Source organism: Branchiostoma lanceolatum, chromosome 2 (genome assembly GCF_035083965.1).
Source record: "Branchiostoma lanceolatum isolate klBraLanc5 chromosome 2, klBraLanc5.hap2, whole genome shotgun sequence".
Lineage (NCBI taxonomy): Eukaryota > Metazoa > Chordata > Leptocardii > Amphioxiformes > Branchiostomatidae > Branchiostoma > Branchiostoma lanceolatum.
This window is the reverse complement of record NC_089723.1, coordinates 4,152,101-4,173,210: the sequence shown is the minus strand read 5'-3', so window position 1 is coordinate 4,173,210 and position 21,110 is coordinate 4,152,101. Positions and strand designations below refer to the sequence as shown.

The following is a 21,110-nucleotide window of genomic DNA, read 5'->3' as shown; positions in this document are numbered from 1 at the left end:
CTTACTACGAGTCTGCAGAGGTGCCTAAGTATTCATACGAAGTTTACGAAATATATACGAGTTTTACGAAATACATACGACTCGAGTTTTACCAAATACATACGGTTCACTACTAATAAACATACGAATTTTACGAAATACATACGAGCTTTACAAATACAAAGGATCAAATGTTTTCCATCAAACTCGTATGAATTCCGTAACATTCGTATATATGTTTCTTAGAAGTGGATCATATGAATTCCGTAAAATTCGTATGCATGCTAAGGCACTGATTGTGATATACGACGTATCTTTGTTCGGGACAGTTTTCCGCGCACTTCATTGTTTTCAAGCTTATTAGAAAGGACATATTTGGCAATTCTAGGTGTAGGAAATGACGCGGAAAATTAGTCCATTTAATGCCTTACCTGTTGCATCACAATAGACTGTTGCATCACAATAGACACATATGGTGATAATGAGCCTTTAAACAGCCGGTACGTAGTTATTTGACCATATCTTAAAGATGCCACATTATATATTGAATATCTTTTGGTGCTCTTTGATTCGCATCTAATCATTGCTAAGAAGAGGAAATGTATGGTATAACCTTACAAATAGCAGTTTAAGTCGCTTACTACTAGGAAAATAGTCACCTAAAACAAAGAAACGGTCTTCTGTCCTTTTACGTTGAGGCGTCGCACTTTGTTACAGCTGTTACCAAGAGTTGCGCCAGCAGTTCTTTTTAACTATGGACTATATGCCCTAAAGGCATAGATGCTGGTATAGATAGCGCGTCCAACTGTCGCCACGTGTGTATAAAACGGGATGCCACGACTGTGCAACGTGGCTGTAGTTAGAGGTGTCCCTCTCCTATTGGATCTCTAGAACGCTCTCCTCCCAGGTTCTAAATCCTTACCCTCACAAGTTTCTTTCACTTCTGTAACGACTACACGACGTAGCGGCCACCGCTAGAGTTTTTCCCCCAACCATGGAACTGAAGATGTTATTCCTGACTGTTTTATTGAGTTTGGTAGTCGTTAGTTTACCCGGTTCGGACGCGGCGACGAAGAAGATCAAGAAGAACAAGGACGAAAAGGCACCGGACATTCTGACGGTCACGAAAAAGGTGAGTGAATACTTGTACTTTGATATATATACACAGGTGTTTCGTCCCTGATTGAAAGGTCGTTATTCCACTTGACTTGAGCCGAATAATCTGTTTGGAAGCACATAAATTAATGATATGTACTTGTGCTAATTATATGTTCTACTGGTATGGACAGCGTTTCATTCGGCAGCTTGTTAGAAAAAAAAATGATACCTGATACTTTGCTTCACAAACAAAGGAATCTCCGTCGTGCGTTTTTATTTACTGGATTAAAGCAACAGACATTTTTTATACTATCTGGTTATGTCCTATTTCATTTTCGTCTGTAGAATTATGGAGATATAAGACACGTATGCTGATACTACCATAGCTCATTGGTAGAATACAATGTTATCATAAAACATCATCCATCAATCAATGTATCTAGAGCACAGACAAGAAAAATAAGTATTATATAAGGCAATAGCCAGTGACCATTTGAGTGCAAGCAATGCATAAAGGGTTTGGCGACATAGCGGATGATGAATTCAAATGTAGGCGTTTCTGACCAGAGACGATACTGGTCTGAATAGGACAGGAAATCTCCTACCTACAAGCAGCCTTCCTAGCCCCTGCTTCTCTTATTGATCAGTCAGTCAGTTAGTCGATCTTGTCTAAATCTTTATGTTTATGGCTTTGAGAGAAGAGATGTTGTTCCAGAAATGGTTCCTTTGGGCCTTGTGATGAGCAAAACTCGTTAAGAAAAAAGCCTGAAGAGTAAAGCACGTCTGTTCTCCCCTAGGCGTGGATGGAAGTGGAGATCGATGACGAGCCGATCGGACGGATTGTAATCGGGCTGTTCGGAGACATCGTGCCCGCCACGGTCATGAACTTCGCCGCGCTCATGAAGGGCAAATGGAAGGGAGACGTGAGTCAGATCTGGTCTATTTAAATTTGTTTTGTTCCGTTACAAAAAATTTGACCAGTTGCAAAGGAAAAGTGGTTATACCAAACTATACAATTAGAAAATGTATATTTTTAATTGTACCATTCATGCATTGGTGATCATTGATAAAATGAACAGATCTTCAGGAGAACGTTAACAAAATGTTTTCTGACTGGATTTCTTTTTCATATTGTAGTGCGTTACGCTACGTTCCACAACGCATCTGCTTGAATACTAGAAACGATACTGTAATTCACTTTATCTTCACGGTAGGAAAATTTCACGGTGTAAAGAAAATGGACATTTTCACTGAACTTTAACTTCACGGTGGCAGCAAGTGATTTACGGTAAGATAAGTTCACGGTACAGAGGTGACCGTGAAAACAGTGAACATAAAGTTACAGTGAAAAAATACAAGAATTACAGTACAGGTCAATTAATAGATAGACAAAAGTAAATCATGACACAAAGATGGCCTAGAATTTCATATTGCTAATATGAAAGTATAATAGATAAGAGTTAGATTTGAAATGACCGCAAGGTTTTTCATAGAAAATTATATTTTCCAGTCAAGTTTCAGCTATAAAGGGTCCATCTTCCACCGTGTCGTCAAAGATCACGTGATTCAAGGAGGTGACATCACTAACTGGGACGGAACGGGAGGTAAATAGTACAAGAAACTTAACTCATAAAAAGGAATATGTAGCGTTGCGTCTGTTTATGTTCATAGTATATGTCCATTGAAAATGTAGATATTGTTTTGCGTGTGTGCGTGTGTGCTTGCGTGTGTCCGGACATGTGTGGTCAGCATATTTTAAGAACCCTCGAAAAGATTGTGATGATATTTGGTATACCGGTAGGAGAACTAACGTAAAGGAAGACGAAAGTCAAAGTCAAAGTCAAAGTCTGGGCCCCCTGGCGGCTATTCTTGGTACTGCAGGAGGGCTTCCGGTTCTTATATCTTTAGTTCTGAGCATGCTATGACGTTTACTTCTTTTTACGTTTAGTTTTGTCAAAGGTTATCAAAAGAAATGAGAGAAGTATAAATTATTGTAAACTGTGTGAAGATGTGTAGGAGAAAACATTGTCATGTTTGTATGTACCTTTTCCCAGGAACAAGTATCTACGGCGACGTTTTTCCCGACGAAAACTTCCTCCTGAGTCACAAAGGTCCCGGATGGGTTTCCATGGCCAATCACGGACCGGACACAAACCAGTCACAGTTCTTCATCACTCTGCAGACGGCAAGGTAACGGACTAGAACAAAATAACTCCGAGAAACTGAAGTTTGTCGTTTACCTTATGTCTGATTTGAAACTTAATGAAAGAAACGTAAAGAAATAAGAAGATATTCAATTTTAGAATATTCGTGTTCAATGAAATATTCGTGTACGTATAGGAAGTGTTTTTGTAAAATACTGACGTACGTGTAAATTAGACCGCACTGTAAGGCTAGAATAGAATAGCCTCGAGTACATGGAGTTTGTTCTCACTCACCCTTCTCACCCTGACGCGTTTAGGCCAACAACAGAGCCTTGTTATGAAGTTATTAACGCTCGCCATACTGTTCTCTCCCCAGCCATTTTCTTGACCACTTGGGAGTTTGATTCCGCTCCCCTTGCTATCTCGATGATTTAATCCAGCTATTTCTTACTTTGTCTGCCTGCTGGCCTTTTATTTTAAGTTTGTTGCCTACATTAAATCAGATGTGAAACTTAATGAAAGTAGAAAAAACGAGATATAGTTGTATTAAATTTTGTTGGAAAGACAACGAATCAAATAATCGTATACAAGACGAATACATGTATGTGTGAAATATTATTGTAAGAGAGTGACGCAAGCGTACTGTAAATACATTTTTGGCGAAAGACACAGAGAAAATTAACCTTTAGTTTGGTAAAACCTGCCATGAAAATCTTGCCAGTCTTGACCACGACTATTCATTTTTCCTCGTGTGGTATCATGATTGTAGTCATACCTCGCTAACTGATTTTTATTCTTTGTAAAGAACTATGTCTAACGGTACGTTTTGCCATCTTCCAGGTTTCTGGACAAACGCTATGTAGTGTTCGGGAAGGTTCTGCAAGGATTGGTAAGTTTAGAAAGTTACATTTTTGTTTTACCTGATTTCAAAATGGCTACAGAGAAATCACAAAAGGAAAAGAAGGACGCGGCCCGCCATTATGTGACTCGCTTACCATTATCTACCATTAACAACACAGCTCATTTCATTTCTCGCTCTCCGCACAGTCCGTGGTGAAGAAGATCGGCGAGGTGAAGGTGGACGCGTGGGACAGACCGGAGAAACTGGTCCGCGTCACCAGCTGTGGCGTGGAGAACGTCACCCCCTACGGCTACAGGGACTCCGAGAGCAGGGCGGAGCTGTAACGCAAGAGGGCGCTGCTGCACCGTGCCGTGCTAGAACAGTATCCCACATGCACAGTAGTCGATCTTGTTTCCGCATCTCTTTTAAAATCACCATCGTTACGTTTCTTTTCGTCAAACCTTTCTATCAAAACAATTGCAATGTTAGTTTACTAAACAGTATGCGTTTAACAGTCAGGTTTAAGTCACCAGTTTCTCGTAATTGTTAAGTTTGCTTCTTTCTATTGAGGCAATGTTATACTTGTGCTGCTTTGACAACGCATATATGCACATTTTCACCAACGCAAACAAACACATTGACACTAACAATATACATAACTCTACACTCTACAGTCAACAGTCTACACACACAAGTACACTTAAGCTCATTCAATACATCGGATGCGGCAGGGATATTTTACAGGGTTTTGCATTTACATACATGTACATCTACGATGTAGAAACATATATAGTACACTTGCAATAGTTATGTTTACACATACAGCGAATAAATGTACACATTTTCACTCATACAGACGTCTATTCAACTCACTCATAAATTACAGACAACTACACGCAACAAGTACCGTGATTTACACATACCCAAACACACATACATACATACACACGCACAGACACTCACAGACACATATATACCCAAACATGCACACACACATGTACACACACACACACACATACACGCACACACACACACACACACACACACACATGTACACACACACACACACACACACACATACACGCACACACACACACACACACACACACATGTACACACACACACACACACACACACACACACACACACACACACACACACACACACATACATACACACACAAACACACATCCACAAATTGCACCGATAACATGACCTTCACTGACAAGGGCAAAGACAAGGCAACCATTCATAGCGTTCTTTCAAAGCACACAAGCATAGAAACATGCATACGTAAACACACGCGCATATGCATACATACACGTACATACACACACCGCGCCACGCACCAAACAACACTGACACAGACATACACGATGCAGATAAACAACATACATACGTACATACATACATACATAAAGTGAAACACACTACACACATACACGCACGCAGGCACGCACAGACACTGATATGTATATACATACATACGTACACACATATATACACTGAAACACACTAGACACATACACGCAAAAACACGCACGCACACAAACACACACATACACTCATTAACATACATATATATGTACAAACATGCATACACTGAAACACACATAATACATACTACATTACCTATATACTACATACATAATAACATACTAACATACGCACGCTCGCGCGCGCGCACACACACACACACACACACAAACAAACACTCACTCACACACAAACACAAACATGTCAAACATTTGCATCCATACATACGCCAACACATAGGCACCGATCCGATCCAAAAATCGCTGCACAGCTTATAATCATTACACATGCATGGTCCTTATCAAGGCATAGCGAAAGAACACCTGTCGGCATCGTTTCATCGGCCTCAGTGTCATGGCCTCGCGTTTCTGCATACTATGAATGCGTTAGTCCATTCTACTATGCTAAATAAATGAATAAATGAGAAATATCCCTGTTGACTAATGTAGCTTTTCTCTATTATTAAAGCACTTAAAACATTTGATTTTGTCACACTTCTCTATTCCTTTCCATCCTTCTGATTCCGGAATACTGTAAATGCATTTAACTTCGCGTGGTTTTTATCTCGCGCTAAGGTGAAAATGGAGTGTTTGCGGTGGTTTTAAGTTCGCGGCAGCGCTATATAGTCACATACTGCCACAGTATTGGACAAAAATTTTTGCGTCCGCGGTGAAACGGTGAAAACCGCGATCATAAAATTTTAAACCACCGCAAACACTGTAACAACAGAACACCAACAAGTCGTCTGCAATGCTTCTACTCTTGAAACGAAATTCGATTACAGAAGCAACTCTCCCCTCGGGAAGTTCGCTACCATGATTACATTTACCCTAAGAGCCTCTCTATCGGCAGAGACTATTTGATTAGGTCGGGGCTATTCATCATAACATGAGGCAGCAGACGGGGGATTGTTTCAGATCGGTACCCCCCCCCCCCCCGCCCCATTTCACTAGACGGTGATCGCACTGCGCGACTTCGCTGCGACCCTATAATTCGTTTAACCATTGACTTCATAATTGGAATATCATGCAATTTATGTGAACATTTATATGTAAAGGTATGACTGAAAAGACAGCAAAACACATATGGAGTAAAAAGATTTGTTTTAAATCTATGAAATTTATCGCTTGCTCTGTCAAATGTCTCGGTGCAGCGAGGTCGCCAACGTGTCGCGGGTCCAGTGAGATCGTGTATTTGTGCTGTGTATATTCTTCCTTTGTGCCATCTGTGTGGCAAGGGCGATTTATACATGTAGCTACAATATTCATCTGATAACCCCCCAACTCCACTAGACGGCGGTCGCGCTGCGATCTCGCTGCGAGCCCTAATTGGATCTGTGTAACCCTTGACCTAATGATTCGAATATTATGCAAAATGTAAAGATATGACTAAAAAGACGGCAAAACTCAAAAAGCGTGAAAAGATTCGTTTTTTTTTTATCTGCTAAATTTGTTGAGCGTTCTGTCAAATCGCGAGGTCGCCGCCCTATTGGAATGAGGCTGTTATCAGATGAATATTGTAGCTACATGTATAAAACGCCCTTGCGAAACAGATGGCACAAACGAAGATCAGAATATACATGGCACAAATATACAGCGTCTAGCGTGAATACACAACGTCTAGCGGGTAAGTCCGATGTTCGACTTTTTAGTTTTGTCTCTATTCGTAGAGAGAAGATGACACTTTTATTCATATAATCGTTGATATGACAACCCTCAATTGTTGTTGATGTTTCTTTACGGGACAATTATCCTCATATCAGGAGGGGGGGGGGGGGGGGGGTTGGGGTGGCGCTCAGGCTTGAAACCTCTGCATGTAGTAGAAGGCACTTTAATCAGACCTGAGTAAATTGTTGTGTTTCTCCCGTGCCTTGAATGGTTACGGACACCTGTGTGTATATATGTGTTCCCCAAGGGGTTTGCAATTCCCAGAGGTTACTGTGAACATTATCATTTGCTGTTATTTACTGTAATTTTATTTCTATATCAATGAGAAACTTGTCACGGGTCAGATGTTATCACTGTTTCGGGTCAAATCTGGGTGTGAGTACATTTTGAATCCAGAGAAGAAGAAAAAAAATCGATTTACACATACTGTAAATGCAGAAATGTTCGCGGTGGTTTTATGTTTGCGCTTTTCGCGATGACCGTTTCACCGCGAACTTAAAACCACCGCGAACATTTTTGTCCAATACTGTAGCCGTATGTGACTATAGCGCTGCCGCAAACTTGATACCATGGCAAACACTCCATTTTCGCCTTAGCGCGAAATAAAAACCACGCGAACTTAAATGCATTTAAAGTAACTCTAGGGAGTGTTGTTGCAAGGCAAATGGATAAGATTTTCAAGTGATTTCCGTATGTACACATTTGCTAGTGTTTCTCGTTAATGTACATTTGGCCTCGGTGTTCGACCTCATTTGTGATAATGATGTCAGGCTTGCCAAGTCTCATTAGTGGGGAGAATTGTCTGCATTATCTTGATTCCCGCTCACTTCAGATGGTACAAGGCCGTTAGACAGCGCTCATTTACAAATGTGACCACTTCCGCTGGGAAATAAGATTCTAGTCTTCCCTTCTTGGCGCCACTTTTGGAAAGAGACGATCGATTGATTTATGTATATAGGGTATATATTTCAGATAACAGACGATTGGCAGAGACTTTGCTAGCATTTTACTGGCCGTCCCTTTGTTTAACATGATTGTGGCTAAGTTCTAGTTATCTAAATGTACACTATAAATGCATTCAAGTTCGCGTATGTTTAATTTCGCGGTAGGGAGAAAATGGAGTGTTCGCGGTGGTTTTAAATTCGCGTTTGAGACAAAAGTAGACAAGGGGTAGGGTGGGGGGAAATTCGCGGTAGTTTTAAGTTCGCTGTGAAGAGCTTACCGCGAAAACCGCGAACATAAAATCACCGCGAACATGTCTGCATTTACAGTATTCCACAGCTGCATTGACACACAATTTTGGCACATGGAAGGCGACAGTGACGCTTTCTTTTTAGATACAATGTTCTAATACTCTATCAAGAATAATGTCGGGTCGAATTTTACCAAGTTCGTATAGTTTGTTGTGCTTTCTGCTGCAGTAGACTCAGATTTCACGTTATGTTTGTAATACTTAGCTGACCGTGACCGGGTACGTGACAGTAGCCTCATTTTCCCCTTTCAGACCCTCCGTGTTGTTGAAACGAGATTCTCCCGCCACCTGCAGGTCCGACCCGCAACGTCACGTTCGCAACCAAACTGTCGTACAACGCTCCTGTCAATCATTTAGTCAGATAAACGGTTCAGACTCTGGCCGTGGCTGTCTCTCCGCAGTCCGCACTATATGTCCGTAAGAAGACGGACGTCGGAGGAGTGCTCTGAGGAAAGATTTGCCCCTACTCAAGAGGCCTTTTATCGTGAGGACTCCTGGCGGGTAAGTACTGGGAGTTAACAGTAGGGACCCAGGTGGGCGACGGGGAGGGTTTCCTTGTGTATAATCTGTGCCATAACTGAGGACAGGGGGTGCACTTAAAGACCTTAAACGGTCGTGTCGACGGGTTATGCAGTAGGGTAGGGGCTGTCTTCAACTGAAGCAAAAAGGTAGGTTCAGTACTTGCCTGGCTGGACTATCAACCTCATCGCCTTGTTAGTAAAGAGTGGTGGTTGGTATCCTGACTAATCGCAACAAGGTTTTTGTGTATCAGATTGAAGCCTTTGCCCGAGGAAATGTATAGAAACGTGGGTATACTCCTGATTTGGCGTGTGCAAGGGATTCTAACCGGTCAAATTGGTGGCAAATTAGTACAAGCACTATTAGCTCCCCCCTCCCCAACTCAGGCATTCTCACGGTGCAGGTGGACCGGAGTGACGTTTTTGGGCAAGTGCATGCGTGGGCAAACCGGATTTCAAATCCCTCGGTTGCGCGAAAACTGGTCTTATCAGCCTAGCTGTCCTGTGTGTTTTTTTATAACCATATCCTCCAGTGCCATATGAGGTAATGATAGCCTCCATAGCAGGCTCTCTGGGGCTTATTTTTGTACTGGGTCGTTTGTGCAGCCAGCCATAACCATTACTGGACCTTAGATGATCCCTAATGGTTACGGGCTGGCTGCACTAACGACCCAGTACGAAAAGAAGTCATCGGCAGAAAGTGTATTATCAGCCCCCCCAAGAAAGGCCCAAAGAGCCTGCTATGGAGGCTAGGGTAAGGAGTTGTTAACAGCACTTTGTGTACATGTGTACGTAGTTGGTGCCACCCGCGGGCGACGACAGAACAGAGCGGGGGTTGTGACTACATGAACAGTCACGGTATCGTCCTGTTTATCCACGGGTCTAGACGAGAAAACAATGGCCGGAAAATGACACAGAAAAGCTTTCGGTCGCATATTTGTGCATTGCACGTTTCTTTATGGTAGATATTTACACTATTGGAGCTATAGAAACACATATAAACGTAACAATTGTACATTCGGATCAATCCCGTATTTATAGCGCAGATGCTTTCGGTCGCTTTTGTACATTGCACGTTTTTATAGTAGATATTTACACTATGGAAGCTATAGAAACACACATAAACGTAACACTTGTACATAGTATAGTCCCGTATTTCTGTGAGTGTTTACTTCAGATGTTCGACAAAGTATAATTTCAGAGGATGGCCTGTATTGTATTTTGTTATACTGGAGAGATGTACAGAAGACAATGGGCACATAGTTTAGCTTTAGGTCAAATGTTAGCCTCTACAAGGCCCCGCGGATGGCTGGGAAAATAGTAGAAATTGGCCAAATAGAGTGAATAGTATGCTAAGGGAGTCGACTACGGAGAGAGGGTCCAATATTCCATTCTAGGCCCAGTGGATGGCATATTGGACCATTTCTCCGTAGCCGACTCCCTTAGCATACTATTCACCCTATTTGGACACTTTCTACTATTTCTCCAGCCATCCGCGGGGCCTGGTAGAGGCTAGTCCATAGCTGTACACTTGTTGTACCAATTCTTAGTTTTGTTCCAATTATCTGACCAATAGAGGGTAAGCACAGTGAAACCATTGTCCTGTTGTGTAAATGTGGTTCTGCGAGCACGAAAAGACCAGCTTGTGTATATAGACAGTGAGTTCTCAAGGCGCTTACCTTTACTTTTACTTAACTCGAGAGGTGTGCGGTCAGTCAAAGCCTCACCTGTTGGGGACAGGTGTATTTGGACAGGTGTGGCTCTTTACCTATAGCTCTTCGGCCGCCTTAGCTCGGTTATTGGACATAATTTTTTTGGATTATAGAAAATTTTAAAGATATGATTGTAGATCTACTATTAGTGTAGAGAAAGGATTCAGTTAAATGCGGGGTTTTCGCCACCATGTAAAGTCCTGTTTATGCTGGGATGACATTTGCAAAGAAATTTGAAGGAAATGATACCGGTACCTTGCCAAATTATTATATCTTAGGCAGAGTCTGTGTGCCAGTGTGTTCGTGTGTCATATCTTAGTGTTTTGGTAGGTTGTGACAGAAACTGGAAATGATTAGATTTTGGCCCCCTGGCGGCTTTGCACGCTGTTGCAACGGAACTTCCGAGTTTGATATCCGGTTTTGACATCTCGTGTTCTGGACGGCCTGGGGTTTAGTATTTTTATTTTGATGGCAGATAGCATAGCCCCAAAGCTGCTTCTACGTCCTATTTTGCCGAAATTTACCTGTTCCACAACCCCGTAGGAAGGCCTGGTGGAGGTTAGACTACATAACCTGGTGGTAAATATATGAGTTGGGTGTGGTGGACTGTTTAGAAACTCTGCATGTAGATGTTAAGAAATAATTAAGTCGACTTGTCAGTGGCTTCCTGTCTTGGGTTCAAAGGTGCGTCTCTATTTTCTTCTGTGTCGATAGACATGTTGGCTTTGGTAGACTGTCATTTAGCTGTTAAGAAATACTCAGGGCACCTTGTGAATCGTATATGTTAGCGGCTTCCTGTCTCAAGTTCAAAATGTGTGCCCAAACTCTTTTCTAAGAAAGCTCTTGCTTACTCTGTGCCTGAGGGAGTATACCCCTCCCCCCAATATCATATCAAAGCAAGGAAAAACTTCGTCAATTTATGTCATATAATTGCCATCTCAGTTCTCAAAGCACATCTACTTTACATTCATTTTCAAATTGACAGAATTTTTTTTCTTTCTCCATAGGGGTGGTAAATGTACCTACATACGTTCTGTGCATACCCTATACCCCTTTACCCTTCAGTCTATAAAGTTACAGGTCATACAAATACAATTTCGGTCGCTCAAATAGTCAATGAAGCAGAAAAAATCTACTTCGTCCATTTTTCATCCCTGTTCTCACAGCATATTCACCTAGATTCATTTCCATAACATCTTATTTTACACTGTCTTATTTCGTCGTGTCTTATTTCATATCATTTCAGATACTTATTTCATAGTGTCTCATTTTCATAGTATCTCGAGATCATAGTATCTTATTTCATCATTTCATGGTATCTTATTTCATAGTACAATGTGTCTTATTTCGTATCATTTCAGATACTCATTTCATAGTATCTTATTTTCATAGTATCTTATTTCATAGTACAATGAATCGTATTTTTTATCATTTCATATTCCTATTTCATCGTATTATTTTCACAATATCTCTGGTCTCTGCGTTCATATCATTTCAGATACTTATTCAATAGTATCTTATTTTCCCAGCATATCTAGGCTCCGATTTCAGTAGAAGAGGGGACACCAGTTTAAACCCTTCCAGCAGGTGTCTCCCATCTCCCCTACTGGAAACACAAACATCGGGAACGATTTGAAATGGCGCGGACCTCTGGCCTTGTTTTGATTAGTTCACACTATCGCGGAAATTAAATCCATCAAACGACTTGTTATGCTGACATCTGCGTGTCGATAGATATGTGATTGTAGTTGTGAGGTCACGCTAGTAAATGTGTTATTGTTTTTTTAGTCCGTACGAACGTGTTGTGGAGAATATGATGAAGTAGAGTAGGGGCGACCCGGTGAGCTTGGCTGAAATTTTGAACGTAAGCCGTGGCCACGCCTAATACTAGTTAAGGTTGCCGACAAGTACACGTTTTAACACCTCTGCTTTAGCTGCGAGACTAGCTATAAAAATAGCTTTTGTGCTTTTAAGCTTAAGAAAAATGTAGCAAAGTGGGAATGATATTGCATCAGCAAAATGTTTAGAAAGCTTGAAATTGTAAAAGCTATACAGTGTGCCGTTAATATTGGCAAGAAAATATTACGCGAATTGCCGATACCTAAAAAAAGATATGTACATTTGCATATTCCATGTACTTCATGACTTTAAAAAATAGAATACAAAATCCCTGTTGCCACATCGCAGTTCGGGGTATCAAACCAACTTCACAGGCAAGCGTTTGCGGCTGGTTTAAGTTCAGATCGAACAAAGGGGCCCAAAATCGACATTGACCTTTGTCTTTCCAAAACCTACCTACATACCAAATATAATTACAATCCATCCTGAGGTTCTTGAGCTATGCTGGTCACAAATATCTGGAAACACAAACACAGATAGACATACACCCCAAAAACAATACCTTCATTTTTCATGGAGGTAAAAAGTTGTCAAGCCTAAGCCTTGCATCACCCCGCATACTAAATATCATCACCATTCATCCAGAGGTTCTTAACCTATGTTGGTCACAAATATCCTGAAACACATGTAGACAGACAGACACGCAAAATCCAATACCTTCATTCTTCACGGAGGTAACGAGCTGTCAAGCCTAAGCCTTGCATCTACCCACATACTAAATATCATTACAATCAATCTAGAGGTTCCTAAGTTATGTTGGCTACTAATATCCGTAAACGCAAATAGACAGACACGCTAAAAACAATACCTCCATTTTTCATGGAGGTAGCAAGCTGTCAAGCCTAAGCCTTGCACTTGTCAAACCTAAGCCTCTCCCTTGATCCTCCGTAAGCCCCACTCTAACACGTACCACTCGCACTTATGGCTTGACCTTGTGATCGCCAACACTACTCTCAAAACGGATGTGCCTCTATGGTATGAACTATAACGTATGTTATGCTACTGCTACACTTCAAAGATCCTTCCATGAAAAGTTCATCTTTTAAGGTTTAGTGTTTATTGTACGGTTGAATTGTAAAAAGCATGATGTTATGATACCGCTGCACTTAAGTATGAAACTATCCTTCATGCAAACGTTGGACGTCTTTGAAGGTTTAATTGTATTCTATTGTTGCATTGTATTCTGTTAATGGTTCGTTAAAGTCACGTATATCCCGAAACCGTTATCCTTACAAAAATATATTTAAAGAATGAAGCAAAACTTTGATTACAAATCTTTCAAGATTACTGTTAAATTTTGCCCTTAAAAACTTAAAAACTAGCCTTTAACATCGAATTGTATGTCTTCCAAGGCTTGGTATTAAGGTCAAGATTTCTTATGAAATCCAAACCTTAACAAACATCGTTTACCGAACTCGAAATGAAGCTACAAACTGCAGATCTGTCAAATTTACTGTCAAAATTTGTCCTTTCCAAATACTTGCAACAAAACTTGAAAGCAAATCTGAAACATCGAATTGTATTTCTTCGAAGGCTTGATACAGTCACGTTTTATGGTTAATTCTGTTTACTTAACAAACATCGTTAACTGATGAAACAAAACTACAAACCTTCCAAGTTTATTGATTGTTAAGATTAATGATTTCCATATACGGACAGCAAAACTTAAAAACAGATCTAAACATTGAACATTGAATTGTAGTATTTCGTCCAAGGCTTGGTTATGGTCATGATTTGTAGTGAAACCCAAATCCTCAGTAAAAATCATAAACTGAAGAAACTAAAAACTGCAAGCTACAAATCTTTCAAGTTAACTTTTAAATGTTACGCTTTCCAAATACTTACAGCAAAACTTTAAAACAGAACTGTAATTGATATGAAGTGATTTGAAAGCCATGCCAGCTGGCCCCGTGCACGTCACATGAGAGCTGTAACGCAAAGTGAGGAAGATAAAATTTGTTCTTCAAAAGCAGTCGAGCAACCTCTGGCGTCCCGCCAAATGTTTGATTTAATACAGTCTACGCTCATAACAGTCCAATATAATATATCAGTCTGCATGAAAATGCCGTGTATAATTTGTAGACATTTCTGGACTTCAAAGGTGAATGTGTGGTGATGGTTTCCCACCAAATATCTGATTTAATACACTGCAGTTTACTTTAATAACAGTCCGATATAATATATCAGTCTGCATGAAAATGACGTGTATAATCTGTTATATATATATGGACTTCAAAGGGGCATTTAAAAGCTGGAAGTGAACCTCACCGAGCTTAATGCACACTACATACTGTAATTCTTGTTTCTTCACTGTAACTTTATGTTCACTGTTTTCACGGTCATCTCTGTACCGTGAACTTATCATGACCTTGAAAAACCTGTTATCATTTATGATTTGTAAACACATCCGTTCTGTATATCACTTGCTACCACCGTGAAGTTAGCGTTCAGTGAAAATATCCATGTTCCTTACACTGTGAAATTTTGCTACCGTGAAGATAAAGAAAAATTACAGTATTTCAAAATTTTGATAAAGCACTATCGAGATTGTTTCAAGCTGACATATTGCACAGCCGTTCCAGAAAATTTCAATTTTACCCACGTAGTTCCTGCAGCGAGCATCTCTGCTGACCGGGACAGGACACAGTGGAGGCTATAGGTGAAGGTCAACTCATAGGAAGAAAGGTCAGATCTGTCATTTCATATCGCCATGGTCATCAGGTGTGAGGTGTAGATGGGTATTCAGTTATACCTTTCTGGAGAAATACGATCTCCGAGCAAATGTAGGCATGTCAAACCGTAGCGTTTTATAGCGTGACTCACAAAAACGGAGAGTTAGATAATGTTACAATTTGCCTTTTAACATCTGCTTGGAGATTAGGACAACCACAAATGTACTCTTGATAGAGGCGAAATGATATTTTAGCGTCTTATTTGTCGTGTTGTGTTAGCAAAACGGTACATCTTTCCGCAGTGGGACCGGGGTTGTATATAAATGACGGGACAACCATGCTACAATGGAACGATCATTGCACAGAAATGGTAACACATTAGCCTCTACCAGGCCCTCCTAGAATTCGTCAGAAAAAGGAATAATTAGCCAGTAGAGTCAGTCCACGGTAAAGATCACATTTTGTCCGCGTAGTAGTCTGTAAATGAAACCCTGGCAAATATCTTACCTATAGCCAGCATAGTTCGTCCGTCAGAGACTATGCTAAGCGAAACTCATGATCAGTGTATAATGGTCAAGTTAAAAGTTTCGAGACTTTTCGGACCCTAATATTGCTTGGGCTTCCTTTAAGCATTGCGTCGCCTGATATGTAGCGAGGCTGGCATCCATCGATTCTAACGTTTGAAAAAAATGTTGCTAATTGTCCACATTTCACTCATCATGCTTTTAGTAATTACCTCCTTCCCTTTCAGCCGTTTGTTTATCAAGTTGAATAGGTTTTTACAAGGAACTTGTTTACTAAACACACTGGGAAACTTTTAACTTAGTTTTAAGTGTCTTACTTTTTCTAAGGCGTTCAGCAAGTGTAAACTGTTGTTATAGGTCGTACCTGGCATGCGACCTTAATAGCTATGCTTTCTAGGTTCTTGATATGGAAACACCTGCGGAAATACTTGCTCAGGTGTGGGAATGGTCGCGCCTCAAGTCTGCCATTGTGTTCTCAAGAGCTGCTGTATTTACAGAAAATGTTCTCTTTTGGTTCCGTTGTCTCGGTGCCTAAACAATATGTACAGGTGGTAATTGCGTCTCAACCGAGAAAAGGTTATGTGCGTACAATAGACGGCATTGAGAAGAATGTCCATTCAATACGGTATCATATAAACACTTAAACGTTTTCTCTTTTAATCCATGGGCATTGATACGCGGCTCTGTAGGATTTGACCATTATACACTGAGTTACGCTTTGCATAGTCTCTACCAGACTAACTACGCCGACTATAGGGAGAACATTTGCCAAGGTTTCATTTTCAGGCTCCTACAAGGACGAAATGTGATCTTAACCATGGACTGACTCTACCTGGCTAAATATTCTTTTTTCTGCCGAATTCTACGATTCATACGCCCGTAGGAGGGCCTGGTGGAGGCTACGCTTCGCACCAATAAGTTTGAAACAGCACTTGAGGCACACAGGGCCACCCACCCTCATGTGTTCTTAGCTTACCAATGATTCCTCAATTGATAGGGAAAACTCAAGATCAGTGCCACTGTCAAGGACAAAATTGACATGTAGCCACTGTTTTAGTTCAAGAAGTGGCTTCTCGCGTCAAACTGTGGTTTATTTAAGACATCAGCCAGACTGACAGACCTGACACAGTCGTGTGAGGCGGACAGGTGTTTATTTATACCCCCCGAAACACGCCACACGACGACTCGGCTGTTTGTTGATACATTCCCTTAAATTTGCCAACGTAACTTAACCGTCTGCTTACACCTTGAGTGTTCACAGTTAGTTCCGCTTGGGGAAGTAGTGAAGACGTTTTTCGTCGTGGTTGGACGAAGTGTCGAAGGATTGTCGACACTACTTTATCGTAGCCCACTCGAACACCTTGGGAGTCCAATGGGGGTTATCAGATGGCCTCAGTTGCAGGCCTTCCAACTAGTGTTTTACTAGCGATTTTTTTCAATTTTTTTGGGGGGGGAGGGCCTAATCGATTACCACGATCCCAAGCAGATACGGGGGCTCAAGCAGATACGCCCCCCCCAAAAAAAAAAAATTGAAAAAATAATCGCTAGTAAAACGCTAGTGGAAAGGTCTGCAACGGAGGCTAGTTATCAGAGGCGTTCTCATGGAATTGAAGTCTGTTTAAAAGCCTTTGCTTCTTTGATAATATACATTATGGTAAAGTTAAAGACTTTTTGAGGTCTTAATAGGTTGTTATCTACTATGGCACGGTATTGGAAAGTGGAGCCCAACCCTCTTCTTCCACTGGCTTTTACCTCCCCAACCGAAATCAAGTACGGGTTCTGCCATTCTTACACCTGTTAATTAAGTGCCTTTCCCAAGGGCACAGCATCGATGGCATGTCACTGGATCCGAACCCAGGACCTCTGGGTTCTAGGCAAAACATCATAACCGTTAAAGACACATCAAAAAGTTTCTAATCATATTTCAGGACAAACGTTTGGTTTTCGATCGATAGATTAAATGGCTCCCACTGAACAAGTTGAATTGTCAACCTGATCATGGACTTCACTAGTGATTCTTTCGATCTCCGATGAAGGTTGTCGTTTTGATTTGAGTGTTCCTTTTAAAGGAATCCTTCGGGAGTAGCACTGAGTCCACTGGGGAAATTCGCCCATTCCAATATCTGATAAAATCATTACAACTGCTGACCCGAGCTAACTTCACGAAATCCAAACACCACAGAATAATAATTTCTGGCACCCGTCTTTGGGTTATCTAAGGTAAACCTACACGTTGACAATTTTCTTCAACAGAGTCATCACACCTGACTTGAGCTTTCTCAACAAGTCGAGTGTATTTTATCAATGTCGCCACAAGCAGAGAAAAATTACATCTTTGATTTCGCATTTTGTATTTCAATGGAAAGTTTGGGCAGGAAAATTGTCTTTGATCTCGCATTCTGTATTCTGCATGCGAGCAAAGCATTTAGCTTTTCTCAGAATTCAGATGACCGAACAACCGGATATGTGTCTTAAACAATTAGTCATAAGTGCAAGGAAGTTTATAACGGCCGCCGTCCCTGTTGAGTGATGATTATTGTCTCCTTGACCCTCTAACGAAGTAGTCTTGTTCGGTGTACTTTGACATTGTCCAAACAGGCTAGGGCACACCAGCCATCACTCAACAGAGACGGCGGGCGATATAAACTTCCTTGCACATATGACTGAATGCTAACGTCACGTGTCCGCAAGTTCCGGTTGTTTGGTCACTTGAATTCTGCGGAAGACTGCAGTAAGACAGTCAAAAATTCGGTGCACTTCTTTGTTTGTTAGAACAAATTTGCAACGTGAGTATGCATCAATCAACTACCAAGGCAGAGGATTTATTATGTTAATAGAGCAAGGTTTTTGTTGTTTATAAAAGGTGATATTATTGAAGCAAAATGATTCCACAACCTTCTACTTTTTGGTGCATTTTCTTACTAATTGTACATATCGTTGATTGCAGGAGTGCAACTGAGTATTGGTGGGCTGACTGACTGTCTACGGAGCATTGAGTAAAGATTGGTGTGCGTGGATTTCCCAAGAAAAAACCTTTATAGGTTAGTGAAGCATCGGCCATGGCCTTTGAGAGACACTTCGCAAGCTGTATGCTCCTTGTTAGTTTGTGCTTAATCGCCTCTGTCTTCTCGGACCCTACAACAACGAGGCACAGGCATAGCGAGGCGTGTGCGAACTGCGTTTCGGGTGACGAGGGCGGTGGGAAGGTAACAACCCTGAAAGTCTTCTGGGACGAGGTCAAATCTGCGGTCAAGGACGTTGAGGTGGAGATCGCAACGAAACGCAAAGAAGGAAAATGGGTTGATAAAAGTGACCCCAACAAGGTAAAAACAGACGCAAAGAATACGAAGAAGACGAAGGTGAGCGGGTCGTGGTCAGCAGTGGCCAGACTTTCCGCTAGAGTTTCCCGCCTCGAAACCAACATGTCACTCGTGCTCGACCAAAACCACTTCTTGAGGTCAGAGGTCGCCAACCTGTCGGCTCAGATGGGAGGTAACAAAGGTCAAGGAAAACGGCGGCACTTGAGGAACTACATGGAGCATCTCGAAGAAAGCATCGGCTACGTGGAGATGGAGCTGGACAACGAGCGCAGCAAAATGAACCGATACCAGACAGAACTGTCCACCATAGCGGTCAGACAGGTGGAACTCGAATCCAAGATGGCGGCGTTGGCCCGAAAAATTACCCACAATCCTCGGCGCAAGCATAGCAGCGTCACCACCAACGTGATTGCTCCAGCCGCCCCTGACGTGTCCGTGGATGAGACTGAGTACGACTACGACGTTGAGTTTGTGCGTGAGCCAAAGGGACAGCGATAGGTTGTAAATTTAACGTTGTTGTGAAACACATGGGCAACTCAGAGCAAGACGAGAAATTCCCGGATGTCGCGGCTAGGCCGCCAGGGACGCGCAAAGTGATAAATCGATCTTCAGACTGCAGACCAGGTCAAGGTCAAAGCTGTAATTTCCCGCGCTGTAGGAAGGGGCGTCTGTCTGTTGTGCACTAGACAATTAGTGCTTATTTGAGCTATACCAGGTCAAAACTGATCATGAGTACTAGTCAGCTTACAAATGTGAACTATGTGGCAGAGACTGTCATTCTGGAATTGGACTGTTTAACCATAGCCAATGCCGATTTGAATTAGGGTTTCACCATGGTCAATGTTCTAAGTTCTGTTTATCAATTAATCAGCTCGGATCTTTGAAAGTTATCATGTATCACCGCTCTGTCTTAATGTCTCCTTGACGGTATACCGGTATCACGCCATGCCACCGACAGTCTATCCTTGAAGTTTTTAATCAGAATTGATTAGCTTGGATTCGAATGGTATTCTGAGAGATTAAGCTTGTAATCGAATTGAGTACTGGGCTATTCAATGAAATGTGAAATAAGTCTCCAGTGCATATTTAAAGGCACGGTCTAACATTTACAAGACATACCAGATCTGGCAAAGCAACAGAATGTTTGGAGAAATTTAGACGCTACATATATGTAGTTCAATGCCTTGGAGAGCATAATGTGATATTTTGTCAAGAGCTCAAGTAGCACTCTCCACTTTATGGGACCTGATTTATCATTACAGAAAATTAGGAACTAACGTTACGCCTTGAGTAGTTAACTTCCGTAAATTCGGTTTGTTGCTGTTGTTGTTAAATTGTTGTTTCCTAGTATACAGTAAAAGAGTGATGTTTACGGCACGAAATGAACTGTACGTTATTGCCGATATAATAGGAAATGGTAATGTGTTTCCACATGCCACACTAACGGAAAAACGCATTGATTCGTGTGATTGTCATGAGCTTATACTTCCCATAACACATACATTGGTTTGACCTAATACTATGATCATATTCTAGAAGATACATCTGTTGACATATTCATATGAACAGGTAGTGTGTCTTATGATTGCCAATATATTACAAATATATGCGTTTCATGTAGCTACAAATGTATCAATGCAGATCATATTGTTAAATACAATTTATGTGTGAACTTATTACCAAGAATTACGTAGATAACGTTACAATCTGTTTACAAAAAGGGCTTGAGTTATTTAGATGTTCAGAGAATCTACTCTCATGTGTGTTTCGTGTTCCTTGACTTTCTAAATAGTGTTGTTTCCAACTTACAGATACATGCATAGTATTGAATACGGAAAGTGCAAAGCTTGTACTTTTCTATATGTGAGTATCACTCTTCTTCAGTTCCTCCATTGGAAACTTCTGTACATGTTTTCATGCTGTATCTTTGCTGGAAACAAACTTAGCT

General features: G+C 41.2%; 2 protein-coding genes across 2 annotated transcripts; both read left to right on the top strand.

Moving 5' to 3' along the window:
* Window positions 1-820: 820 nt before the first annotated feature.
* On the top strand, window positions 821-4,915 carry LOC136426610 (peptidyl-prolyl cis-trans isomerase B-like). The gene is made up of 6 exons (XM_066415288.1): window positions 821-1,111; window positions 1,875-2,000; window positions 2,588-2,681; window positions 3,132-3,267; window positions 4,062-4,110; window positions 4,269-4,915. Exons 1-6 carry the CDS (start codon window positions 974-976, stop codon window positions 4,404-4,406), a joined length of 681 nt encoding a protein of 226 aa, XP_066271385.1. The 5' UTR covers window positions 821-973; the 3' UTR covers window positions 4,407-4,915.
* Window positions 4,916-8,755: 3,840 nt separating this feature from the next.
* Window positions 8,756-20,431, top strand: LOC136426605 (uncharacterized). Its single transcript, XM_066415284.1, has 2 exons — window positions 8,756-9,018; window positions 18,790-20,431. The coding sequence occupies exon 2, from the start codon at window positions 18,902-18,904 to the stop codon at window positions 19,658-19,660; it is 759 nt and encodes a 252-aa protein (XP_066271381.1). The 5' UTR covers window positions 8,756-9,018; window positions 18,790-18,901; the 3' UTR covers window positions 19,661-20,431.
* Window positions 20,432-21,110: the final 679 nt, after the last annotated feature.

Bases quoted from the DNA above. Each gene is read 5' to 3' on its own strand.
- LOC136426605 (XM_066415284.1), top strand. From the start codon at position 18,902: ATGGCCTTTGAGAGACACTTCGCAAGCTGTATGCTCCTTGTTAGTTTG.
- LOC136426610 (XM_066415288.1), top strand. From the start codon at position 974: ATGGAACTGAAGATGTTATTCCTGACTGTTTTATTGAGTTTGGTAGTC. The intron at 1,112-1,874 runs GTGAGTGAATAC...GTTCTCCCCTAG, and splicing joins TTCTGACGGTCACGAAAAAG to GCGTGGATGGAAGTGGAGAT. The intron at 2,682-3,131 runs GTAAATAGTACA...ACCTTTTCCCAG, and splicing joins TAACTGGGACGGAACGGGAG to GAACAAGTATCTACGGCGAC.